At 35.9% G+C, this 26,414-nt stretch overlaps 2 protein-coding genes and 1 long non-coding RNA gene across 3 annotated transcripts; all 3 read left to right on the forward strand.

Annotated features, from left to right (window-relative positions):
• Positions 1-1,885: 1,885 nt before the first annotated feature.
• Positions 1,886-4,302, forward strand: LOC130071884 (uncharacterized). The gene is made up of 2 exons (XR_008804052.1): positions 1,886-2,038; positions 4,117-4,302. It is a non-coding gene; the product is annotated as an uncharacterized LOC130071884 (long non-coding RNA).
• Positions 4,303-12,582: 8,280 nt separating this feature from the next.
• LOC130071877 (CD48 antigen-like) lies at positions 12,583-14,710 on the forward strand. The gene is made up of 4 exons (XM_056236795.1): positions 12,583-12,759; positions 13,538-13,858; positions 14,199-14,474; positions 14,553-14,710. The coding sequence occupies exons 1-4, from the start codon at positions 12,711-12,713 to the stop codon at positions 14,708-14,710; spliced, it is 804 nt and encodes a 267-aa protein (XP_056092770.1). The 5' UTR covers positions 12,583-12,710.
• Positions 14,711-15,422: 712 nt separating this feature from the next.
• Positions 15,423-21,755, forward strand: LOC130071889 (CD48 antigen-like). Its single transcript, XM_056236801.1, has 4 exons — positions 15,423-15,456; positions 19,431-19,754; positions 21,232-21,522; positions 21,613-21,755. Exons 1-4 carry the CDS (start codon positions 15,423-15,425, stop codon positions 21,753-21,755), a joined length of 792 nt encoding a protein of 263 aa, XP_056092776.1.
• Positions 21,756-26,414: the final 4,659 nt, after the last annotated feature.

Consider the following 26,414-nt stretch of genomic DNA (forward strand, 5'->3'; position numbering starts at 1 on the left):
TATGGAAAACTTTTTATTTGTTTTGGCCATTCATTTATACAACAACGGTGGTGTTTTAGGGCCCTGAAAACGCAAACATTTGAAACTGGGTTTAAAAGTGTAAAACACTTTTAAAACAATACTATCATCTCAATGCAAACTACAAAAACGTCATATGCATTCGTTTTATATGTCCAGTCTGTTGGCGTGTAGTGTTTATTTACAAAGTCACATTGCCCAAGTTGGCCTGGCATGAATAATAGGCTACAGCACTTTTAGTCGTTTTCCCGGGTTCATGTAAGCAGGGATTGCTTTGACAATGTTGTCGTCTATAAATGAAAAAAAAAAAAAAAAAATACAAAGGAAACACTTTTTTTTGCATCGTTGTCATGTAAACATAGGCTACTCTCAAATGCATCCACTTTACAGGCAACCAAGTACGCGATCGCTGGCTATGCGTGACATGATCACAACATGATCGGTAATGTAGTAGGCCTATTCATCCTCTAAGGGGCGCTTCTCACCCCGGGAAGAACAATTCTCTTAAAAACAATGTCAGACATTCTCAGAAAAGCCACATGCAAATAGAAGAGTGAATCACAAAGTTAATGATTCAGTAATACATTTGCATGTTCACTGATCTATGATGTTGGTTGGTGGTCATATGACATGCAGTCAAACAAATAAAATATTTCACCTTTTTAGTATTTTTCTGCTATTTTGAATTAGGTGCTAGAACCTATCAGTATGAAAATGCAAAAAGGTCTGCACTCTAAGAGTACTTTTATTAGCTTCAAGCAAGAGATAAAAATAGGCTAACAATTCATTGTTCTCAATAGTGTAATAAAAACCACGCTTCAAATCAGTTTTTATTTCAAATTGTTTACTTATTTTAATTTGATCTTTTATTATTTTTCATCAACTCAACCCTCACAAGTTTGGGAAACACTGAAATAATATGATATTTTTCTTACTGGAGAAGAGACATTTATAGGCCTATATTAAAAGTGTAAACATTTAAATGATTGGCACCAGAGAAACCCATTGAAATCAACCCCAACATATTATTAACTAAAATGCCTTGTCCTTATTATAACATTAAAATGTTTTGTTTCCTCCAATTGAGACATATTACTAATCATATGACACTTGTTAGGAAATGTGAAATATCTTCTATTGAGAAGTTATTTTTTTTATTTAGGCTACATTGGGGAAAATATCTCTATCTGTTCAATGTCTTCTGATGATATACAGAGAGTTAAAACTAAGTGAAAAATTAGCAACTGATATCGATGATGAAACATAAGACGATATTTGATCTCATGTTAAGAACATATCTGTGTAATCACTTAAAGTTTGGCATACGATTATTTTTTAGTAGATTTAGCTACATCAAAAACAGGCCAGTTTTATAAGGTCATGACAACATGACTATTATCTTCATTCTATTATATTATGGAATATTGTAATTGTATAATCCTGGACATTGAATATTATAATTTTGTCCTCCTCCTCATCTTTTTGGAATGTATTATTTTATTTATTTTAAGTATTCCTGTAGTATACACCAATCTGAGCTATGTAGGCTATATCTTTTTTAGTGGGTTTTTTTCCACCACTTTTTTCTTTTTGTTGGTTCCTTGTTATCTGTGTGCTATAATTCAAATTCGATAAATATAATTCTAAAAAAGGTGCGCTCAAAAAAATGCTGGGTTGCTTCAACCTAAATTCTGGTCAAATATGTCCATTTTTGACCCAAATTTGGGTTAAAACAACCCTGCACTTTTAGAGTGTGTATTTAGTGTAAATGTACGTGTTTACAGAATCACGAGAGTAACAAAATCTTTCTAACATTTATTGAATTAATAGGCTATAGCTAGGCTACTCAACATTTATACTCACCGCTAATATTAATACGCAATTTCCTGTGTAAGAGCATACTGCTTGTGTTGATCTTCACTTCATAATTTCCAGACTGATCTCTTCGGATGTTTGTGATGGCGAGGTCTCCAGTTTGATCATTGCGGTGAATGTTACTCCATTTCGCGTCAACGTGGCCGTTTAATCCATTAACTTGCTCGAGACCATCACTGGTTCGGAGGTTTATTTGTTTTCATTTACTGCATGCTTTTACCATTAAAACCGTAATTAACGTTGACAAGCAATATGTCATTAAAAAGTTTGACGTCTCAATCTTCAATATTTATGACTGAAATGTCACAATGACCGCATAACTTTAATTCGTATCCACATATCTTAAAAATACACGAAACATTAAACAGGGGAGGTTTTTTTTTTTTTTTTTACTTGTAAAGATAACAGACAAATTAAGTCATAAAAAATAGACGTAGTTTTAGCGGCAATAATCCGGAGCATAAACGCTTTAGTCCACAAAGTGTTAATTTTGAGAGAAATGTCTATTATTTTGCTTCATTTATGTAACATTTTCAGAGAGAATTATGGTTATTGTTAATTTTTACAATAAAGTATGCACTCTAATAGGTATTTCAGTAGTCAAACACTAAATTATCATGCTTGCTAGAGTCCTAAATACATAATAACACTGCCCTCTGGGTTCTTTTTGCAGGGCTGTTTGGTCAGTGACTCAAAACATTCTTACAGTCCCATGGCAGTTGTGACGTCCAAATAAGCACTTCCTAATATTCACTGCACACAGTCAAGCAGAGTAACTACAGTAAGGTTCTGATTGATGAAAAATGTTGCCAACACATAGATCATTACAGAGAGTATTCTATTCTATTTTCTTTTTTTCTTTTCTTTTTTTGTTACAGTCAGCCTTGTGTGTTTTCAAGTTTGTAGTTAGGTAGCCAATTTAAATATTTGTATTCCTAGTGATGGTGCAGTGTGTAATGTATGCGTCACCAGCATTAAAATGGAATTGCAAAAATAATGATAATCACTAAATATTCAAATAGGTTTGCTGAAGCCTGTCTGCCTCTGTCTAACCCCCTGGTTTTTCACCAAACTCACTTCATTGTTTTAGCCAGTGTTGCTGTCAGTCGGCTCTGGATGCTCAAAGAGATCAATGTTTGACAGGTCCACACAATCACGGTGTTAAACTTTTCTGGGAATCAACCGAACAATTATTTATTTCTGACTCAAACACATTAACACGTCACCTTAACACACAACACTTTAAAGTGTCAAAATCAACTTGAAATGGATTTCAAAACCTATGTTACTTCTATAATGTAATGTGTTACCAAGTGAAACAGGATATTTATTGTGATAAAAAAAACTAAAAAACTTTTTATTTTATAAATTCGAATTGATTGGATGTTGAAAACTGTGTGTTACATATCAAAATGGAGCCGGTATTAATGTGAGTTTGCATTCATGTGTAAGTAGTAATTTGAAAAGTTGCTGAGAAAGCTACACATTGATAGTGAGAAATGTGCTGTACTAGCGCTATGCTTCATGCCTGAAGAGTGGATGACAAAATACCAGTTTGGAATCACAGATTTGAATATTTGCATCATATTTTGAAATTTAACCGAGAACAGAAGAGCAGAAATAAACGGCAGACATCTAGTCATGTTCATAACTTATGATGAACTATTGTGCTTTTAGACAGCTTAACTGTTCAGACAAAGCATAACTGATTTAATGTTCAGAAACTGCAGCTTTACCAATTGTGCTCAATTATAAATAGTGTTATGTTGTGGTTCACCTTCTACAGAATGAATTGCTAATCGTTCTTTTCGGGTTCTCCAAATGTTTTTTTTTTTTTAAATACTTAAATGTGCTTTCACTAAGAAAAAATATTACAGGAACCTAATTTTTAGTGCCTTCAATTTCAGATTTCAATTATAACTTATTCAGACTTTGACTTTATTACTTTCCAAATTGTTCTGGCACAACTTATTATGTTTATTCCTAAATACCTTTTATGCAAATTAGATAATAATTGCGTTTTCAAAATATATAATCTTCTCTAACCATTTTTTCCTAGTAATATAATTAATTATGATACCTGAACATCAAACTCACAACTGTCATCTTTCTAAAGAGACCAGAATTAAGCATGTAGTCCAGAGGGTTCATGAACTGTGACTGGTTTAGTCTGTGTATGTCAGGTTTGGGTTTGAGCTCAACTAGTGGGGGCGACTGTTAAAGGGTTAAGTCTTGATCTCCAGACTTCCACAGTATCTGATCATCTCTCGGTGTTGGAGTAACACCAGTGTGTAGAGTGACAGTATCTCCCTCAGTCACTGAAACTGACTTCACTCCATCTGTACCAACAAAAAACACATCTGGAGAACACACGGAAATGGTTTAATCTTATGCTGCAAGTCACTTTCATGCAATACATTTTTAAATGTACATGTGGGGCAAAAATGCCTGGGACCCTGAATATTTGTGACTCAAAATCTAAGTTAAATGTGAAAATAAGCGGAAAGATTTTGAAAGATTTAAACAAAGAAAACATTATGATTTAACAATCTAACAAGAAATAATACAGATTGTGAACTATTTTGTAAGTAATCAAATGTAGCCTAATAAGTGACACTGATCATGTGATACTTTGTACATACAAGAGATTCCCAAACTTTTTTGTCAGCTGAAGCTCTTTGACCGAAAGTATTTTCTTGGAGTCCCCCTGGGAAGTTAATATTTAAATAAAATAACAACCCGTTTGCATGTAAATGGTTCTCTGTTGTCGGTTAATGTTCACATGGCGTGCAGGTAAACAAACAAAATATTTAATTTGTTCTTGTTTTAAGATTATTTATTTTAATTTAAAATTATAATGATTTCATATATTGGGTTCCATCGACTCCCAAACCCCCTGCAGTGACCTCCCAAACCTCTAGGTGTTCATGACCTTCAAGGGTCAGTTCACCAAAAATGTTTAATTCTGTCATTAATTACTCACCCTCATGTCATTCCAAACCCATAAGACCTATGTTTATTCAACAACTATTCATTATTTCAATATCTCTCGTCTTTCACATCATTCTCCTGTTGACAATAATAATCACAGTGCAGTGCTTCCGGGTTCTACGCTAACTATTGGCCGAGGCTGGTCATGTGAGCACCACGAGTCCACGACACGTGTGTGATGCTGACCCAAGACCTGGCCAATAGTGAGCCGGTGTTTTGACGTAGAACCTGGAAGTGCTGCAAGAGCGTTAGAGTATAACGTGGTAAAGAAGAGATAGTTGAATAAAGTCGTTAATTTTGTTTCGTTTTTGCGCACAAAAAGTATTCTCGTCACTTCATTACATTACAGTTGAACCACTGTAGTCACTCAGTGTACCGGGTCTTTACTACCTTTCTGGGCCTTGAAAGTTGCAATGCCATTACAATCTATGAGGGGACAGTAGTCTCTCAGATTTCATCAAAAATATCTTCATTTGTGTTCCCGAAAATGAACAAAGGTCTTACGGGTTTGGAAGGAAATGAGGGAATTAACCCCTTCAGTTTGGTAAACCCTGAGATGTTTTTTTCTTCCTTTGAAACTCCAGATGCTCATTGGAACAGCTCAAATCATGCTGGTGAACAAGATCATCGGGTTTTGTGTCACTTTAAAGATTGACACTGAATCTTCAACACCTGCTTCTTCTCTATACATACTCTTTTAATAAAAACAAATTCAAATCACGGTGTCTGGAAAAAAAGAGAGCAAAAAAAAAAAAAAAAAAATCACCCGAAAAAATGGTAACGCAACATGACATAGAACTTAATTTGTGATAACAGGATTTATTTCGTCATGGTTTAAATAACACAAAATATAAAAGAACAAATGCAAAGCGGAGAACAAATATACTTTTGACGAAACCTTTCAGTTGCAATTACAATGATGCTAATGAAATATTTAATTAACATTACAGGAAATAAATTAAATGATTGAACTTCCTTTTAGTGATCAGTAAAAACTCTAACATAATACATTCTCAAAATAGTGTGCATTTTACCAGTGGTGTAAAATTATTTAAAAATATAGTCTGAATGTAGAGGGTTTGTGTATTGTAGCTGTTCTCCAGTGTTCTCCTAGTGCTCACTTGTTCTGTATTTTGTTTATATATAAAGTACCCGCTTGCTTTTAGATCCTCGCCTCACTTCTCTATTGCCTTTTATTGTGTAAAAGTTAAATTTGGGCTTTTTATCTTTTTTTTTTTTTTTACCTTTATTTATCCAGGTAAACTGTTTGAGAACCACTTCTCATTTACAAACATGACCTGGCCAAGAGGCTACAAGAATAAATAAGAACATACTGTACAGCTGTACAGTTTTGAATTTCTGAAAATAATGTTTGCTGAATCAATTATATTCAACATAAAAAATCTCTTTAATCTTATTTGAATATGAATCAGGCATGTGATAAATTGAAAAAAGTATTATTAGTAGTAGTTATTATTATGATTATTAATAAAAATAATAATTATTATCAGTATTATTTTAATTTTTTGACAGAACCACAATCATCACAATCCTAACATTTACGGTTGTAAACCGCAATTAATCGCATCCAAAATAAAACCTTGTGTTTAGATAATAGTGTGTGTACTGTGTATAATTATTTTGTATAAATACACACACTTGCATGTATATAGCCTATTTAAGAAAAATGTGTTATTTATATATAAAATATTGTGACTCACACTGCAGAGTAGCTGCAAATTAAAACTGTTAATATTACATCACAACCATTGCGATTTGATGATTGCTCTAAATATCACATTCTCAAAATCATGCATTGTCAAAATTCATTAAAAAAAAAGTTACCGGGCAACTGTCAAGTAATATCGATTCAACTGTATTTTTTACTCGCATATGGTGCTTTGAAACACTGTCAGAAGCAATCCTCACATTAAATAAATATTACAAAATGTAACATTTTGCAGGTTATTTTGTAATCGTTTAAGGCTACGCAATCATCATAAGTGTTTATGAACTTAGGGAACTTAAATAAATAAACAAACAGTTATTCATAACTGTTTCGATTATCGTGTATCAATGTGATTATTTCAACTCATCCTCACAGACAGGTAATCCACATAATGATCACACTGAGTTACTCACCGCGGACAGTGACAGTGAATCTGTATTTGTTCTCATTCACGCTGTCCTTGATCTTTAGTTCATATTCTCCAGAGTCTGTGTTTCTGATGTTTGTGATGGTCAGAGATCCGGTCTGATGATCCAGCTTCAGTCTGTCTCTGAATCTCTCTTCATTATTCCCAGGTACTGAGATTTTATTGACTTCTCTATCAATCTGTGCTAGGATATTGCTTTCACCTTCAATCCTCCACTGCAGCTCGTCTCCCTTTGTTTCAGTGAAATCAGAGTTTAGAGTGAGAGAATCTCCCACCATCACTGACACGGACTTCACTTCATCAACACCAAACACTCCTGAGGAACAAACAGAAACAGTTTCTAAACAGAGATTACGCTTGTAAAACTGTCAAGATTTCCAGATACACTTCTAAAACACATGTATTTAACTGTGACAGATGCTAATTCCATTTACTAAACAATATACAGGTTGAAAAAGAAAGATTCAGGCGATTAGATTCCCTGACACTATTTTAAAGTGCAGCAAATGCTGTGAATTACAGATCTGATGCATTTTTGTGGTTTTTAATTAAACCTGTCATGACTTGTAAACTGTCAAAAGTAAGTTCCTGTCGGCGCCGATAGCCTCGAGGGCAAGTGCGCTGACATGTAGTGCCCGTGCCGTTGTGCTTCGGGCGAACTGAGTTTGAGTCCCGGCTCGTGGACCTTTCCTAATATTTCCTCTAGACCGTATAGCTCCGCTCCTTTCCAGCGCTACGCTCGTGTGTTCTGTCTTCCGGTTTGTATTTCCACAGCATGAAGGTAAGATCTTACAGATTTATGAATGAACTGCTCCTTTTAAAATGCCAAATGAAATATACAAAGCCAAAAAATGGAAGTTCAAACACAACATTCTAGAGATGGCTGCTCGACCCTGTCGTAGTTTAATTTACATATGGGGTTTTATAATTTATGAGTAAAATAAAGCCTGTGGTAAACAAAACTTGATACTTTGACGTTTTGTTCTACAACGCAAGTTACACACACCCATACCGAAAATGTGATTATGTTTATTTTAGAATCCGTAGGAAAACGTAAAAGTATCGTCAAGTTATGTTTACCACAGGCTTTATTTTACTCATGAATTGAAGAAAAGAAAAAAACAACACACATATATATATATATATATATATATATATTAGCTTATCCTAATTATAAAATAAATATGACTATATATAAATAAATATTAATCTTGTGTTATAAACTTTCTAGATTTTATTTCCTTAAATACTAATTTTTTAAGGTTAAAACAGTAGCTACTTAACACATCCTGTTTCATTTTGTGATATTCTTCCTTATACTGTTTTCTCTGGGTATATCCCATTCCTTATGGGGCCATAACTCTTCTTAAAGACTAGTTTCAATCCCAGTTTATTTGCCAGTAGCTCATCATTTTGATATGATTGGGAATATTTGTTTTTTTATCTGACTCTTCTGGTTGGAACAGGAGAATTAGACAGCAATTTCAGAATGAGATGCTCATTTCAACTTTGATAAAGTACTTTAATAAACATTTATTTTCTAGTAATTTGCTAGTATTTCTAGGATTTTCTTTACTTACACAAATGTAAATTTCAGGACAAGCCCTACTTTTGTTTTTTTGTAAGGAACTTGTTACCTGGACACTGTCCTCACATCCAGCAACTCAAAAGCCCTTAAAACGGTCTCTCTGTGTCATTTCTACGATAATTCTCAATGGTTTTGTATGTTCTTGCAATTATACAATAATTATAAAAAATCCTTGACTAAAAATCTTTCAAATGAAACAAGGCGTGGTCGGGTGGCATAACAATTCTGAAGAAATATAAACTTATCACCACAACAATAAACCAACCCCACACCTGTTACAAGAGCAGGTTGTAACAGCAATAAAAATTCTCTATAATTTTACGAGTTTGATTGTGATCACGTGTTTTCTATTTCCGGTTTTGACCTAGTTCCACTGAAAGTTGTAAAGCAATAAACATTATGACGGATCATTCTTAAATTAAGAAGAAAAAAAACGTTAAATAATGTTATTTATATTGATAGGCTATACAGTTCACCAACATCGGCTACTAAAGATTAGTAATTAATGTGCTGTGTGTCTTCTGTTCTCTCGCGCCATGACTGACAACATTACCTCACAAAACCTGCGAATGATTCTGATTTTTCCTGTTCTATTCCACTATAAGCAGAAACACGGATTGTTTTGTCGGTTTTCACTTAAAATAGTAATGAATATTGCAGGCCGTCAGCACCCTCTAGTTTTCACTATCAAACACACATCACTTAAATGACACTTTTAATGGTGCTGACATCCTGTCATTATTCACAGTGTTATTTATCACAACGTCTATTTAAATAAAGGTAATAATTGTTAAGAATGGTAAGAAACGCTGGTTCAGAAATGCACAGAAAAAAATCTTAAGTTAACAGCATGCGCCTTTTGAAAACCGAAAGTATCGAATTAATATGAACGTGACTCACCGTGGACAAGTAATACAAGCCCCACAACGAGAGACAGGTTCCTCATATTGATGTCACTTCTTACCGCATCCAAACTGAATGACAGCAGTGATCCAGGATAGCCTACTGATGATGATGATGATGATGATGGGCTCTAATCAAACAGACTAAGTCACGTGATTTCTGCGAAGGTAGCGGATGTGTTACGTCATACTAGTATCCCAAAGTGAACCTAGAGGTGTTCGAAAGGTTGAACATTTTCACACAGAGAGAGAGACATGATATTTATAATCTTCTGATAAATCTTGTCAGTATCATAGCCTGATAACTGGAACAGAATCAAGACAAGTGCTGCTGTTAATCAGTACAAGTCAGTACAACTTCTTTATGTAGAAATCAGTTTAAAACACTTGTCTGGATCTGCATAACCTATTATTAGCACATTTTACCCATGAGCATAACCTATTATTAGCACATATTTCCCATGAGCATAACCTTAGCACATTTTACCCATGAGCATTTAATCGCCATACAACAAAATTAAGTCTGATCATGTTTTGGTCAAAATGTACATTGTGAAAAAAAAGCCCAATACAACCATTTAGTCATTTTGAAAGAAAACAGTTAAAATGTTTAAATAAACAAATGTTGAAATAAACAGTTCATCGTGAGGTCAACTTCAGTCTGTTACCACTTTCATCTCAGGACACTAGGAGGCGAAGATGTGCAATATATAGACCAAATACTATGATTCATATGATTCGAAATGATGGCTTGATATCACAAGTCATGCTCAGTTTCCTTGTAATCACATATCTACATCAAACTAAATGAAAAATGTGATGAATAAACTCTCTGAACTTTAAAATCTCTCTAAATGCACATTCAATTGTGCACAGAAAAATGTGGTTTAAATACACAAAAACTTAGTGAAAGTGTGTGTGCTGAGACAGAAACTGTCTTCAGGATGTGGTCTGTTGAAACTTTGTTTTTTGCCTGCAGAAGATTTAATAATAAGAGATTATGAGGATCATGATGATGATTATTGAAACATAAGACATATTAAACAAGTTGGAAAAACAATTCCAATAGCTTATGTCATTAGTCAACTGGAACTGAAATTAACAAAAATATATAGTCGTCTTAAAATGAGAAGTGAAATAAAAACATAAACAGAATTAATGTGTACTTGAATCAAGTCAGTTCTTCATTGTACTCTATTCAGTGTCTTTTGTGAGATTTGGAAATGATGAAGAGGGGTTTTTAATGCTGTTGTTCCCCAGACAACACAATATAAGAACATTAAGGGTCAGTTTGTGTCTGTCGAGACAGATACTGTCACAGGATGTGGTCTACTGGAAACTCAAAGTCACAAAAAAATATATGAAATGAGAAGTGAAAATAACATGTGTAAGAAGAATTAATGTGTAAACTTGAATCAAGTCAGCTCTTCATTGTACTCTATTCAGTGTATTTCGTGAGGATTGTAAATGAACGAGAGGTTTTGTTAATGCTGTTGTTCCCTATAGACACGGCCTGTAACCGCAGAGAACAGAAGATGCAGAAATAACCACAAGAATTGAGACCATCTCAGAACTGATCTGATCAGAAAACGGATTTCCATTTAAGATTATTTGCATTCAATGGCTACAGAATTGTTATCTTAAAACAACTCTAAACACGAGTCTGATCTGTTAGCCTATTGTTAAAAGTGAAACAAAAGTGTGAAACAAGAATCAAAATTAAGAACCAAAAAAAAGGACAATAAAAAAAGGACAATTACAGAAACAATCACCAATAAAAGGTGTTAATTTTCCCTGGATGTCTGAGCGTTAGTGTGTGAAGGGATTATTTTCCTGTGAAAACTTTTCTGTGGAATAAAAACAGTCAGATAAACGTGTTTTTTTTCTTGCAAGTTAAAACACGTTTCCACTGAATACTTTAGACACTCTCAGCTCAGTTTCTGAGTTAAAGTGAAACCTGCTGCGGTCGAGTGTATTTCAGATTAGTTTAGAGGAAGACTGACCCAAATGAATGTGGTTTCTGTGGAGTGGACAAACGTCTTGCTCCTGTTTACTATTGCATGTGTGCGGTTGACTGATGGGTAAACAAGTAAAGACATTATTTTCCTTTTTAACTCACAATTATTGAAAGTAGACTGAACCAAACAAGTGCTGCAACATAAAAATGACATGCAGCACCTATGAGTGAGAGCTGTGTGTCAGTAAGGGTCTCAAACACATAGTTCATGCATTCATGACCTCTATTACTGTAACGCATTAGCTGGTTATCCTGCATCCTCGATAAACAAGCTACAATTAGTCTAAAATGCAGCTGAGTTCTTAGGTCAAGAAAATATAATAATATAACACCAATTGGACCCCATTGACTTCCATAGTAGGAAAAAATACTAAGGAAGTCAATGGGGTCCATCAACTTTCTGGTAACCAACATTCTTCAAAATATCTTCTTTTGTGTTCAGCAGAAGAAAGAAATTCATACAGTTTTAAAACAACTCGAGGGAGAGTAAATTATAACAATATTTTCATTTTTAGGTGAACTATTCCTTTAACCGATCTTCTATCGCCTTACAATCCATTTGGTATACCTAGAATATCTAAGTCCACTAAAGGAGGGAGAGGGTTTTCACATGTTACTCCTAAACTCTCCTTCCTGATAATGTTCAGGGCTCAATTTATATGTACATTTCTGAAATACACTGACACAGTCAACGATAACAGATGACTCTAAATTATAATTTAGACACCCTAACCCTAATGCTGCTTTGAAACAATATGTAATGTGTAACTGTAAAGTGTTAAATAAATGTGAATTGAATTGAATTGACAAAGAGATCAGAACGAAGTTTATAGTCTAAAAAAGTAACGACTGCAGTAAAGATCAGTCCGGAGCATCATTCTACTGAATATCTTAAGGAACACAGACTGGTTGAAGGAAACATTATTATAAACACCCGAGCACAGACCAGTAGAGCTGAGCTGCTAAACTGAGCGCGTTCCCGTGCACAAAACTGAGCGCGTTCTCGCGCATATCACGGAGGCGCGCAGAGGGAAGGAGTTTCTAAACCTCAAATTATCTACAGACAGTATGTCGAGGTATTCTTTCTACAGATAGTATTTAAAAACACATTCTGTCGAAATCGGCTGCAGACTCTAGCGATTTATCTCAAACGCTTGGAGAAAATGATCCACGCGTTTATTTTCTTCTGTTTGTGCTTTTTTCATCTGGTTGGTAAGTACAGCCTATGACGTCACTGAAACCACACACATGATGTTTAAGTCCGTGGATTTGAATTTTGTGCGCTAGAAAAAGAAAATATTTTGTATCTGTTTTGTTTTTTTCATTGTATTTTACTCAAGATTATTTTAGAAAGATTTAGAAACCTTTATTTGTAGAAAACTAAAGTGTATGATAGAAATGTGTGTATTTTATGGTGTTTTTTTTATACTCAGAATGACAATTTGGAATGTAAAGAACAACAGTTATTTTGTTTTATTAGGAAAATACCATAGCCTATACATAAAAAAAAAACAAGTGGTCTCAATGCAAAGTTTGCAAACCACATTTTTCACATTTTAAAAATCTATTAGAACAAACAAAATATTTTTTTCAAAACACTGGATTTTATGTCATTTTTCTATTTATTATTTCTATTTGGTTATTTATTGATTGTTCATTTCCTGGCAGCTAATGTTAATGGGATAATGTGAATATATAGGCCTACCTCTTGTTCTCATGGCATTGAATTATTATTATTTTTTAAGTCAGTGGATTTCCATTTTTGGTATTTAAATTAGTTAACATTAGTCAAGGTAATATGGTGTCATTACCTGAAAAAGAAAGATAATTAGCATTTATGAATCTATAGATAGATAGATGAAAATATGCTGTAAATATTGTTTGTTGTTAATTCATGACACATAATGCATTGTAATGTTAACAAATAGGACGTTATTGTAAAGTGTTGCCATATTTCTGTATATTTACATGATTTAATATTGTTCTTCAGGTGTGCTTGTTGCTGAGTCGGATGTGGTGAGGACAGTGCCAGTGACTGTGGGGGATTCTGTCACTCTAGAATCTATCACTGACATACAGAGATATGACCAGATAGAGTGGAGGTTTGGAACCATTCGCATTGCTAGAATCAAGGAACTGAACGGTATCTTCTCTACAGATTATTATGACTCGAGATTCATAGACAGACTCCGGTTGGATAATCACACCGGATCTCTCACCATCACAAACATCGGCCATGAACACAGTGGAGTTTATAAACAAAGCATCGGACCTAAGGATCCAGCCGCGCTTTACAATGTTACCGTTTATCGTGAGTAGTTTTCTACTTATTTTGTAGAGTGCATTTTCCTGTCTTTTCGTATTCATGTTAGTTCCTGGGACTCATTACCCATAATGATATTTCAGAATCCAACATTATATTCATCTTTAAAATAAACAGCTTTTTATGCCATTTGTGTCTTTATGTAATTCTATGTTAAATTTGAATCTATTATAAATGTTTGGATATAGAGTGAACATGATGACGGTATCAGCAATGCTCTTTGTTCACTCACTGACTGACATAATAATAAAATCGGACTCAGTACACGTTCAATCTCTAACAAAGCATCCCTCTTAACTTACTGTCATTTATTTCTTGTGTTTTCCAGCTCCTCTGCCCATTCCTGACATCTCTAGTTACTGTACACAATATCCTTCATCGAAATGTTCATTGCTGTGTTCGGTGTTGAATGTAAGTCATGTGACTCTCTCCTGGTACAAAGGAATGAGTGTATTGTCCAGCATCAGTGTGTCTGCTCTCAGCATCAGTCTCTCTCTACCTCTGGAAGTGGAATATCAGGATAACAACACTTACAGCTGTGTGATCAACAATCCCGTCAGCAACCAGACCAAACACATCAGTGATCTCAATTGGTTGAGTTCAGGTAGGTCTGGAGTGATGCTAGAGTTTTTTCGGTAGTGTTATTTATTTGGCTGTTTACTTATTTATTGTCTTTCCTCAGGCTGCAACCTTTGTTTTGACACCACTGAAGCTGTGATCCGATTGGTCGTCACTGCTCTGATGGGCGTGGCTGCGGCGGCTGCCATTGTTGTCCTCGTTTATGACATCAAATCCAGAACAGGAGTGGAGAAAACAAACATCAGTATCAGACACCGATGAACCAGATATAAACAAGAATGTTAAACAATTACAATGAGGAGAAATAATATTGTTTTTTTACTTTATAAATAAATGACATTTATTATGTCTCAATATGAAGTAAGTCCAGCCCTGACTCAACCTCATGTCGTTCCAAACCGTAACACTTTTGTTGAAGATATGAAGATATTTAATTAAATCTAAGAGCTTTCTGTTCCTTCATTGACAGTCTACACAACTACCACTTTGACACTTAAAAAAGGTTAATAAAGAGAATGTAAAACTAATCCTTATGAATTAAGCGGTTTAGTCCAAATTTTCTGAAGACACGATTTCTTTATATGATGAACAGATTGAAACCTCATTATTTCCTGCAGAAGCTCAAACGTTCTGCGTATTAACACGAGAATGAACCTCATTGGTTCCAGCGAAAGGTCAAATGTGCTGCGTAACACGAGAATGAACCTCATTGGTTCTGGTCGAAGCTCAAACGTTCTGCGTAACACTGAATGAATGCCGAAGGTTGTGAGTGTTAGAAATCAGGAATGATGCGAGAACATTGTGCTTTGTATGTTTTTCATCTTCAAACCAAACTTGGTTCTTCAGCCGACAAAGTTTAGAGCACTTCCCATAATGTTCACTCATTAGGTTGGCGGAGAGTAGACGGTCTTTTGTGGCTGTTCGAATGCATTCGACCACATGAGCGTTTACACTACAAAAGCAATCTGGTCGAATGCGTTTTCAAAAACCTCTGGAAGTGGTCGAAAGTGAGCGTTTTAGACCCTGTTTACACCTCTATTTAGCATTTGTGATCCGATCAACCAAAACTCATCTTAATAGCAGGTGTAAAGAGAGCCTACTTGTCTATTCCTGTTGTGTTCTTTTCGGCTAACTTTTCGCACATTGTACAATGTCGATTGCTTCATCAAGCTGTGCCTGTGACTCTTCCATGTCGAGGGCGATCCTATTAAAGAGTTGTATGTCATCTGCTCGTATGTTCTCATCCTTTATTTCTGATAGACATTTCAGACACCATTGACTCTTGTAGGCAGCAGGCTATCTCTCCTAGTCCCCATGCTGCTTACTCTTTATTAACAATAGCTCTTTATTTTCTTTACACAGGCGTTCGTTGGACTTTTCTAGCTCGTTGATTTTCCTCTTACATTTCTTGGCTTTAGTTAGGCTAGCGATCATGCTGATACTCTGTTTGGCTTGCTCTCGAAGTTGCACCAGTTGACGATTAAAGTTATTTTCCAAACGTTGAATGGCTTCCAGTATGGCCAGGTTAGAGCTCTCACCTTCCTTTGATGCAGTTTTGTACTTCTTCCTGGCTAATTTTGCTTGGAATTGTTGGCGAGTTTGTCTTTTCTTTTCTCTTTAGAAAATTTGGACTAAACCGCTCGGTTCATATGGTTTAGTTTAATGATCTCTTTATGAACTTTTTGAAGTGTCAAAGTAATAGTTGGTTAGACTGTCAGTGGAGAGACAGAAATCTCTCAGATTTTATTAAACATCTTCATTTGTATTTCAAATGATGAACGGAAGTCTTACGGGTTTGGAACGACATGAGGTTGAGTAAATGATGACAGAACTTTTGGTGAACTATCCCTTTAAGAATGTTACTGATGACTTTGCTGCTGTGAAAGTCAGAAGACTGGGAGACCTAAAGCACCTTGAAGAAACAAAACAGCAGATCAAAGTATGAAAAGAAAGTTCAGAAAAGGAAGACAGAACTATAGTCTATCTATAAAGACAGCCGTTATGCTTTCAATGTGGAACTAGGCACAGCTATACAGACTTTCTTTTCAAATATTTATAAACAGCAACTTAAAAAACACCTGCACTCTTATTGCTACTGACTGACAGACATGACCACAATTTATATGTCTGATTTCGAGGCAAATAATGGTAAAATCTTGGAAGAAACTGTACAGCATTTTAAATCATCAACCTGCGCCATTGACACTCTCCCCACTCCCAGATCTTCTAAGTGGTAAAAGCCTTACTTTTTTTCTGATGATGAAGTTCTCAAGGTGAACACATACCTTCACTCTAGGGGTCAAACAACTAAAAATCAAGTCAGGAATCTCGGTGTGACTCTAGAGTCAGACCTTAGTTTCAGTAGTCATGTCAAAGCAATAACTAAATCAGCATACTATCACCTGAAAAATATTGCAAGAATTAGATGCTTTGTTTTCAGTCAAGACTTAGAGAAACTTGTGCCTGCTTTCATCACCAGCAGGGTGGATTACTGTAATGGACTCCTCACTGGCCTTCCCAAAAAAAAAAGAAAAGAAAAAAAAAAGAAACATAAGACAGTTGCAGCTCATAGAACGTTGAACCAGAAAATATGAATATATCACACCAGTCCTCAGGTCTTTACACTGACTTCCTGTTGCATTTATGACTGATTTTAAAGTATTATTACTTGTTTATAATTCACTCAATGGCCTAGGACCTCAATACATTGCAAATATGCTCATTGAATATAAACCCAACAGATCGCTCAGATCATTAGGATCACATTAGATAGAAATACCAAGGGTTCACTCTAAGCATGGAGAGTCTGCTATGAGAGTAAGCTATGCGGCCGCAGCTGGAACCAGCTTCCAGAAGACATCAACAGTATTCAAATCCAGACTCAGAACACTTCTGTTTAGCTGTGCATTTACTGAATGAGCTGTGTTATGTCTGACTGAGTACACTGTATCTTATACATGTATCCTCTTTTAATTATTTGTATAACTGTTTTGATATAAATACATTTTCATCAGTGTCTGTTTTTCTTTCTTTTATTGTCATTCTTATTTCTTAGCACTGTTGTGATTATTTTATGATTTATTTTTTATGTAAAGCACTTTGAATTACCATTGTGTAAAAAATGTGATATATAGCCTAAATTAAACTTACCTTCCCTACGTTTGTCAATTATGACAAAATTATATTTATTGAATTCAAAATTCGAGTAGCCTATTTATATAATATTACATTTTAGCAAGAAGCTGAAGACCTTCATTTTTTAAAATAAAATAAAAGTGAGTAGGGCCCACAATTTCTACTGAAATATTAAGCAACATGGTATCAGCTTCTTCTTCTTTTTCAAAAAAGACATGTTGTTTAGTCAATAGGGGGATCCATGAGCTGCAAGACAAGACACAATCTGAGTCTGAAATCTGAAGGCAAAAAACGCTGTCCGAATTCCTAAATGTATTTTCATGTTTTTAAATGACAAGACATAATAAATTATGACAATACTGCACAACACTGTTATCCCCCCTCCCCTACCACCCCCAAAAATGTATCAAATATCAATATATTTTCATTCAACAAGAAAGAATGCAGAACGTCATGACAAAGTGATGGATTAAACAGTAGGGAATAAATACAAAGTCCGGACTTAAAAATATCACTCAATGCATGATAAAACATTAAGGGTCTGCTGAGATACTGTCAAACAGGATGTGGTCTACTATTGGAGACTCAAAAATGTATGAAATGAGAAGTGAAAATAAATAACACAAACAAAGAATTAATGTGTAAACTTGAATCAAGTCAGATCTTCATTGTAGGCTACTATTCGGTGTATTTTGTGAGGTTTGTAAATGAACGACAGGTTTTGTTAATGCTGCTGTTCATAGACACGGTCTGTACCGCAGAGAAGAGAAGATGCTGAAACCACAAGAACTGAGACCATCTGCAGTCTACATTTAGATCAGACAGAACCGAGTACTTGCATTTAATGAGTAGGCTACGTTATCTTTAAATATCTAATCAAAACAGTAGGCTACTGTTAAATTATTTATTTATTTATTTTTTCTCATGCAAGAAAAAATTTGTTCCCACGGCATGCTTTTAGAGTAGCAGCTCAGTTTATTTCAGGTTAGTCTAGTGTCAGAATTACCCAAATGAATGTGTTTCTGTTGAGTGGACAAACGTCTTGACTCTTGCTCCTTTAGCTATTGCATGTGTGTGTGCTGGTTGATCGGCAAAGACATTCATCAACACTGACATCCGATTCTTCCCCTTCGTGCATCATTGAACAGCTCAGTTCTCTATATCTCATGACATATTACCTAAACAGCAGTAGATCAAACCAAACCAGTGCTGCAGCATTCTAAGAAAAATAACTCAGCAGCAACTCTGACGAGAATGAGAGCTGTGTACGTTGTCAAATGTAACAGTAATTAAAGTCTACGCTAAAAATTAGTCATTGAAATAGATTATCTATGGAAACAGTTGACAAACACGGGATTCTGTTTTGCGGTGTTATTAAAAGCTAAGGAATAAAAACCAGGATGCGAAACTGAGCCACAACATCAGTATTCGAGCTTCTTTGGTCTTATCAGTGAGAAGCGCGTTCATGCACAAAACCACGCGGCACGCACACCACACGGAGGCGAGCAGACTGAAGGAGTCTTCTGATTGGCTGAAAAGTTTTTTCCAACCCGCAAGTTATCTTGTAGGCTACAGATATTGTGTTTATGATAACGGAACACGTTTAAAGACGCGACCGTGTCGTGTGTCATGAAATCAAGCTGAGTTTTTTTTTCTGGCGTAAAGCCATTGGATGGATACACCTCAAACGGTTGAAGAAAATGATTCATGCTGTTTTGTTCTGTTCATGTTGTTTTCTTCTGGATGGCGAGTTCTAAATAAATTACTCATGTACAAAGTTATTTTTTGGAGCATTGAAATTATTTAGATTTTTTACATATTTATGTAATCTAATCTTGTTCTTCAGGAGTGTTTGGTGTTGAGACTGATGAGATAAACGTGTCAGTGATGGAGGGAGATTCTTTCACTCTCCGCACTAATCGCACTGAAATACAGAGCGATGATGAGATCGAGTGGAGGTTTGGATCGAGCAAAACTCGAATAACAAGAATAGCAGCGGGACACGTTACTAAATATGATGACCAGAACTTTGGAGATAGACTGCAGCTCGATAGACAGACTGGAGATCTCACCATCTCAAACGTCAGTAATGAACACAGTGGAGTTTATCAGCTGAGCATCATTATCAGGAATAAGAAGTCAATCACGCGATTCAGTGTCACTGTTTATGGTGAGCTTTCTTTCGTGTTTCAATTAAATAATATAGGCCTAAATCTTTCTATTTTTGTGTAACCAGATTAAGTGGGCTATCTATACCTACTCCCTTCCTACAGAGGGAGTTTGTTGCAGGCTGACCGACTTTGCGTAGTTTTCCATGCAGGTGTTATAGGGCGTGATTGGAATTAGGAAGTGGAGAAAAGCAGCGAACAGGGTGGATTGAGTGTTTGTTTGGTTGGCCCGGTCAGCGTGCGTCAAGTGCGAGCTGCTCATAGTGGAATTTGAGTTTTTGTCCTCCGTGTCCAGCACAGCTGGTTATGAGTTGGGCAAGAGTGTTTCAGTTGTCCTGGTCGGCGCATCGCCGGGGAATTACCGGTTTTTCTCAATTGAAAGCAGGGACGGTAAGCGCCTATGATCGGCGGCATTCAATTTGCCAAGTTTGCTTTGAACTGATGTAATTAAGTCACACGTTTACATCTCTCTCCTTGTCCTCAGCTGTGAGCTGGAGCAACGAGAGCTTTTCATTCATACTGGCGACGTATTGCGGTTTATAGCTGTAAACAGGAACGGTAAGCATCCGTTGATTGACTGTGGCGTGTAATGTAGGAGGCTTGGTGACCGAGGACGCACTTTAACAGAGCTATTTCCCTCGTTCTCAGCCTCCTTGGTCTCAAACGGGAAGCCTAGTCAAGCGGGGATCATTAGTGCAAGGTAGCTATTAAATTATTTAATTCATTAATGTGGGAGGTACCGTGCTATTTGTTTGTCTTCTCTGGTTAAATGTGGTGAATTATTGCAGTGAGTAAAAACGGAGGTTGTATATTTATTCTGTGTGTTATGTGTTGTAAAGTGTGAAACAATATTTTGTGACCAAGAGAATGACTATACAAATAGAAAGAAATTTGTGTAGTTTGTTTCCTACTATGTGTGCTTATAGTGTGTTTGTGATTTGTTGCAGAAACTGAGTGCCTCAGGGTGTAATTGTCGCTTTTCCCATATTGGAATTAAGAACCATATTGTACCTCCAAGTTTTATTGTACATTTTTGTTTATTTTGGTTTGTTTGTTTCTTTTTTTTGTCCGGCAAATAGTGTTATAACATTGTGCAGCACTTACTTACCAAAAGCTAGCGTCTACCGTAGAGGTGGTGTACTGTTTTCACATGTACTATTCAGTTTTAAGTTTGCTGTGTATAGAGTTTTCCTATTGGGGTTGTTGTGCTAATTGAGATTGAGGTGCCTGTTGCACTGTTTCGTGTGATAGTGAGGCTTTGCTGCTGGTCCTGTGCCTCTGGACAAATATTATTTGCCAACTGTCAACATTTTAATTATGCCATTGGTGATAATAAACTGAGATTATTTTTGTATACCAGTCTTTTTCTCCTTGTTTTGAATCCTTAAGATACCTGCTGAAGGGAACCAAGTAATGTTGATAAATACTAGTTACATAATGTTACATTTGTTTACCTTTTTTATTTTTTGTGTTTTCTAGCTCATCTACCCGTTCCTGCCATCTTCAGTGACCCTTCACAGTGTCCTTTATCGGCTGAAAGATCATCAAGGATCGTCCTGTGTTCAGTGTTGAATGTGAGTCATGTGACTCTCTCCTGGTACAAAGGAACGAGTGTATTGTCCAGCATCAGTGTGTCTGATCTCAGCATCAGTCTTTCTCTTCCTCTGGAGGTGGAATATCAGGATAACAACACTTACAGCTGTGTGATCAACAATCCCGTCAGCAACCAGACCACACATCTGGACAGTGGACTCTGTCAGATACGTACAGGTAGGCCTACCCTGGACCCAATTTTGTGGATTTTTGTGAAAGATTTTATAATGCAACAATTTCAGTGCGCGGTTTATTGTCTTTCCTCAGACTGCGACCTTTGTTTTGACACCACTGAAGCTGTGATCCGATTGGTTGTCACTGCTTTGATGGGCGTGGCTGCTGTGGCTGCTGTTGTTCTTCTGGTTAATGACATCAGAAGAGTTGGAAGAGCACAGACAATCAAACAGTGATGCATGCACCTGATATTGTATACCAATAATAAACACTGTCTTTTTTGTTTATTTCTTCTTCTACCTCATCATTTTACTTTTTCAAAAGTACACTTTCTTTATTTATTCCAACTTTGGAATGATCTTATAGCACAAAAATACAACCTATTGCACTCCATTGGGAAATAACGCATATGAATCATGTTTTTATTCATATTAAGATAGTGAATAACTAGAAGTTAACTATGGAATGATCTTAGCAGAATACAACCTATTTCACATATCCACTCCAGAAAATAAAACCATCTGAATCATGCTTTTTGCTCATTCACATACAGCAAGTGCAAAATAAATTAAAGGATGGATGAAAATTATCTGTTTTCTTAATTTTCGATTCATGTTTAACATTTTTGTTCAGTATAGTCATTAGTGAAAAAGAATATGGCGAATTATATTTGACTAACTTAATTGTATGATAAGTATACTACAAATATATGTATGTACTTAAAGGGTTAGTTCACCCAAAAATGAAAATTCTGTCAGTAATTACTCTTCCTCATGTTGTTCCAACCCCGTAAGACCTTCCTTCATCTTCGGAACACAAATTAAGATATTTTGATTAAATCTGAGAGCTGGATCACTCCTCCATAGGCTGCTAAGGGATTGAAACTGGCCGGCCCAAAAGTTATTGAAGACATCGTTAAAATAGTCCAAGTGGCTCAATCTTAAGTTTATCAAGCGATGAGAATACTTTTTGTTCACAAAACAACAGACAAAAATAACGACTTTATTCAACTATTCATTTCCTTCTCTGTGGGCCTCGAGATTTCACGTACTCAAACTGTGCAAAGCTTCTGTGTTGCACGTCACACGCAGGCTCACTATTGGCCGACGCTGGTCATGTGTGTGATGCGTGTGACGTGCAACACAGAAGCTTTGCGCAATATCTCTACGTGAAATCTCGAGGCCCACAGAGAAGGAAATGAATAGTTGAATAAAGTCGTTATTTTTGTTTGTTTTTTTGTGAACAAAAAGTATTCTCGTCGCTTAATAAACTTAAGATTGAGCCACTGTAGTCACTTGGACTATTTTAACGATGTCTTCAATAACTTTCGGGGCTGTCAGGTTTCGATCCCTTAAGAAGCCTATGGAGGAGTGATCCAGCTCTCAGATTTAATAAAAAATATCTTAATTTGTGTTCCGAAGATGAACGAAGGTCTTACGGGGTTGGAACAACATGAGGGAGAGTAATTACTGACAGAATTTTCATTTTTGGGATAACTAACCCTTTAATAAATAATGTTACTTATATGATGTTACATAACTGATATTATGTAGAGATCATACTTATAGTGATATTAAAACACATTTTTAATATTAAGAAAAGTGCCTTGTGCCATAAAATAGTACTCCAAATAATGTTTAATTATAATTTTTATATCAGTAAGTCTCAACGATATGTCAGTAAATATGTTAAAGGGGTCATATAATGGTGCATGCACTTTTACAAGTTGATTGTACTGAAATGTGTGTTGGCAGTGTCTGTACACAACCATCATATAATGATAAAAATCCATCCGGTGGTTTTGTTTTAATCTCCTTATATGTTTTCCCCTGCCTCAAATCGAGCCGTTCGACCGTGTGACGTCACACGCTCGGAAGCCCCTCCCACGATTGTTGATTGACAGGAGCGTCTCAACACAGACCCGCCCTCGCGGGTGAGATCAGCTCCATGAGAGAGCTGTCAATCATAGACTGCGCGGACCGGCGCGGTCATTGTTGATATGCTGGAGCACTGTCTATGAGCAGAATGGCGTCTAAGCGATTGTGGTGTTCTGTTCTTGGGTGTAATAACGAACGAACACAGTCATTTTAATGTTCCTAAATCCGAACCGCTGAAGACGCAGTGGCTGAGTTTGTTTTCAAAGGGAATATTCCCCACGAGCAACGTCAATGCTCTCATGTTTGCGCGAATCATTTCTCACCAGACTGCTTTATAGACGAGGATCAGTATAAAGCTGGATTTGCTAAGCTGCTGCTCATGAAAAATGGATCGGTAGCAGCTACCAGATATTCGTGTTCCTGCTGAATCTCCAGAAGAACGGAAGTGAGTGTAACGTTTTATTAAACTTTATATTAATATATTAATCTTTGCAAAAAGCTAGCTGCACGCTTCACAATGAATGCGTCTAAGGTTTACACTCAGGGTACAATACGGCATGTTTTCTATGTATGACGTTCTCAATATAATTCATAATCCCACGTTTATACTGAACAACGCGTTATGGTTATTGAGTTACAAATGGTGTACGCCAGAGCTCTGGTGTACGCATAGAACAGAGGGGCGGAGTCAGCAAAGCTCATGATCATTTAAAGGAACACTCCGACTTTTTGGGACTTTAGCCTATTCACCTTATCCCCCAGAGTTAGATAAGTCCATACATACCTTTTTCATCTCCGTGCGTGCTATAAGTCTGTTTGACGCACCCACCGCTAGCCTAGCTTAGCACAAAGACTGGATGTAAATGGTTGCAGCTAGCATACTAATCCAAATAAGTGACAAAATAACGCAAACATTTTCCTATTTACATGTTGTGATTTGTATAGTCACATAGTGTACAAAAAACAAAGTCACATGAGACACAGACATATTTTAACCGTATAAATACTGGGAACTATATTCTCTGAAGGCGAAGCACTGCTACTTGGGCGGAGTAATAACCGCAGCACCTGAGACGAGCAGAGAGCGCTAAGCTAGGCTAGCGGTGGGTGTGTCAAACAGACTTATAGCACGCACGGAGATGAAAAAGGTATGTATGGATTTATCTAACTCTGGGGGATAAGGTGAATAGGCTAAAGTCCCAAAAAGTCGGAGTGTTCCTTTAAAGTCATATGCACTGAAACGGCGTGCTGAAAACAGAGCTGTTTTTGACCAGGTAAAATAAGTGTTTTCTTACAATACTAATGAGAATTTTTAATTAAAGTATATTACAAACTTTTAATTTAGACCCTAAAGAATCATATTAGCTTGTACAAAAATGGCATTATATGACCCCTTTAATGAATTTGAAGTGTACTTAGTATGAAATACATTTATTTTAAATTGATTTTCAATAGGGGTGCAGGAATTATGAGACAGTAAAACAAGATCTGTACATTCGGCTCCCATTTAGGATTTCAGATTTACAACTGACCAGGAACCAAACAGATTAAGTTTGCAAAAACAGAATACTAAACAGTAGAAAATAATTTATACAAATGAACACTACAAAAATGCTTCAAAGTACAAATAATAATAAAAAAAATGCAACAAAAACTGAACTTAAAAAAAATCTGCAATTAAAAAAAAATCAAAGTTATCATAATGAGAAGGTAGTGCTCTACTTTACACTGGATGAGACAAGAACTAAAAATAAACTGCTCAGTGTGTAATGCAAACTAATATACCAACCAAACCTTGCTTCTTGGTTTGCACTGAACACAGCTCTTGTTCATTTGGACATTTTAGCTCATGTTTATTGTTACAGTGGTTATATGTACTGTTACAGTTAGGGGCCTCTTAATTTATCCTGATCCTGAGGTTGACTCATTTGTCGCTGAAACCGGATATCAGACACAGAGTCACAGTTAAAAGAATAAAAATAGCAATTGCAATTAATGTATAAAATATTAATCTTAGAGCAGGTCATACATGCATTCAAACACACACACACACACACACACACACACACACACACACACACACACACACACACACACACACACACACACACACACAAGAAAACAAAATCATTCACAGCAGAACACAGAACTGAACAGATCAGCATCTTACCTCACATTACCTCTCGAATAGACAGCTGGAATCAAAAACAGTTTTAAAATGAGTGAAAATCCTGAACTTCATAAACACAAGCAAGAATTTTTTTTTTCAATCTAAAGCACAAGATCAGTACCGTCTTTAATATTTCTGTAAGTGCTTGAATACAAACTTAATGAAGCCATGTGATACACAAATATGGCTAAATGCCAGTGCACAAACCCTCAGTAATCAGACTTTGTTAAAAACAGAAACTTTGCAGGTAATACTTACCGTTTTGTTTTTTACGCAGCTTGTAGCAAATTACAACGCCAACCACAACTGCAACTACCACCACCAGCGCAACAAAGAGACATATTACAGCTATAACAGCTGAAGACAGACCTGGATTTGCAATGATAAAAAGAGACAATCATCAGTGTGAGAGAACATGTCTGATCTATAACAAACACTGTTTCTCACACAAAGCTATAATTTTCATGCATGTTTTATTTTCCATGGGAGTAACGTCTAGGTGATACATTTCATTTTTGCCACTTTTAAGAAGTGATTGAAATAACAAAAAGCAACAACAAAAAATAAATAAATGGAGCAATTCCAATAGGGTCCTCTCACCATTGGTGCTCGGGCCCTAACAAGCTGTTATCATTTGCCAGATGTCTTATATTTAAAAAACACATAGTTGTTTATTTTATAATTTCTAAATTGTTCACAGAGTACAGATGTAAATAAGATATTGATACTGAAAGATCTGATCTCACCACTGACATAAACACTGATGTTCCTCTGAACGGTGTATGTGCTGCTGCTCATGTGTAGATGATAATCTCCAGCATCTGCGATTATGGAGTCGCTGATCGTGA

Source organism: Rhinichthys klamathensis, unplaced genomic scaffold, assembly GCF_029890125.1.
Source record: "Rhinichthys klamathensis goyatoka isolate OS25496 unplaced genomic scaffold, OSU_Roscu_1.1 h1tg000465l_1, whole genome shotgun sequence".
NCBI lineage: Eukaryota > Metazoa > Chordata > Actinopteri > Cypriniformes > Leuciscidae > Rhinichthys > Rhinichthys klamathensis.

What these genes read in the sequence shown, in the direction of transcription:
- LOC130071877 (XM_056236795.1), top strand. Translation starts at nt 12,711, where the DNA reads ATGATCCACGCGTTTATTTTCTTCTGTTTGTGCTTTTTTCATCTGGTT. An exon ending in GTGCTTTTTTCATCTGGTTG is followed by an intron (nt 12,760 to 13,537) that starts GTAAGTACAGCC and finishes ATTGTTCTTCAG; the next exon opens with GTGTGCTTGTTGCTGAGTCG. An exon ending in TCTCAATTGGTTGAGTTCAG is followed by an intron (nt 14,475 to 14,552) that starts GTAGGTCTGGAG and finishes GTCTTTCCTCAG; the next exon opens with GCTGCAACCTTTGTTTTGAC.
- LOC130071889 (XM_056236801.1), top strand. Translation starts at nt 15,423, where the DNA reads ATGCGTTTTCAAAAACCTCTGGAAGTGGTCGAAA. An exon ending in ACCTCTGGAAGTGGTCGAAA is followed by an intron (nt 15,457 to 19,430) that starts GTGAGCGTTTTA and finishes CTTGTTCTTCAG; the next exon opens with GAGTGTTTGGTGTTGAGACT. An exon ending in ATTCAGTGTCACTGTTTATG is followed by an intron (nt 19,755 to 21,231) that starts GTGAGCTTTCTT and finishes TGTGTTTTCTAG; the next exon opens with CTCATCTACCCGTTCCTGCC.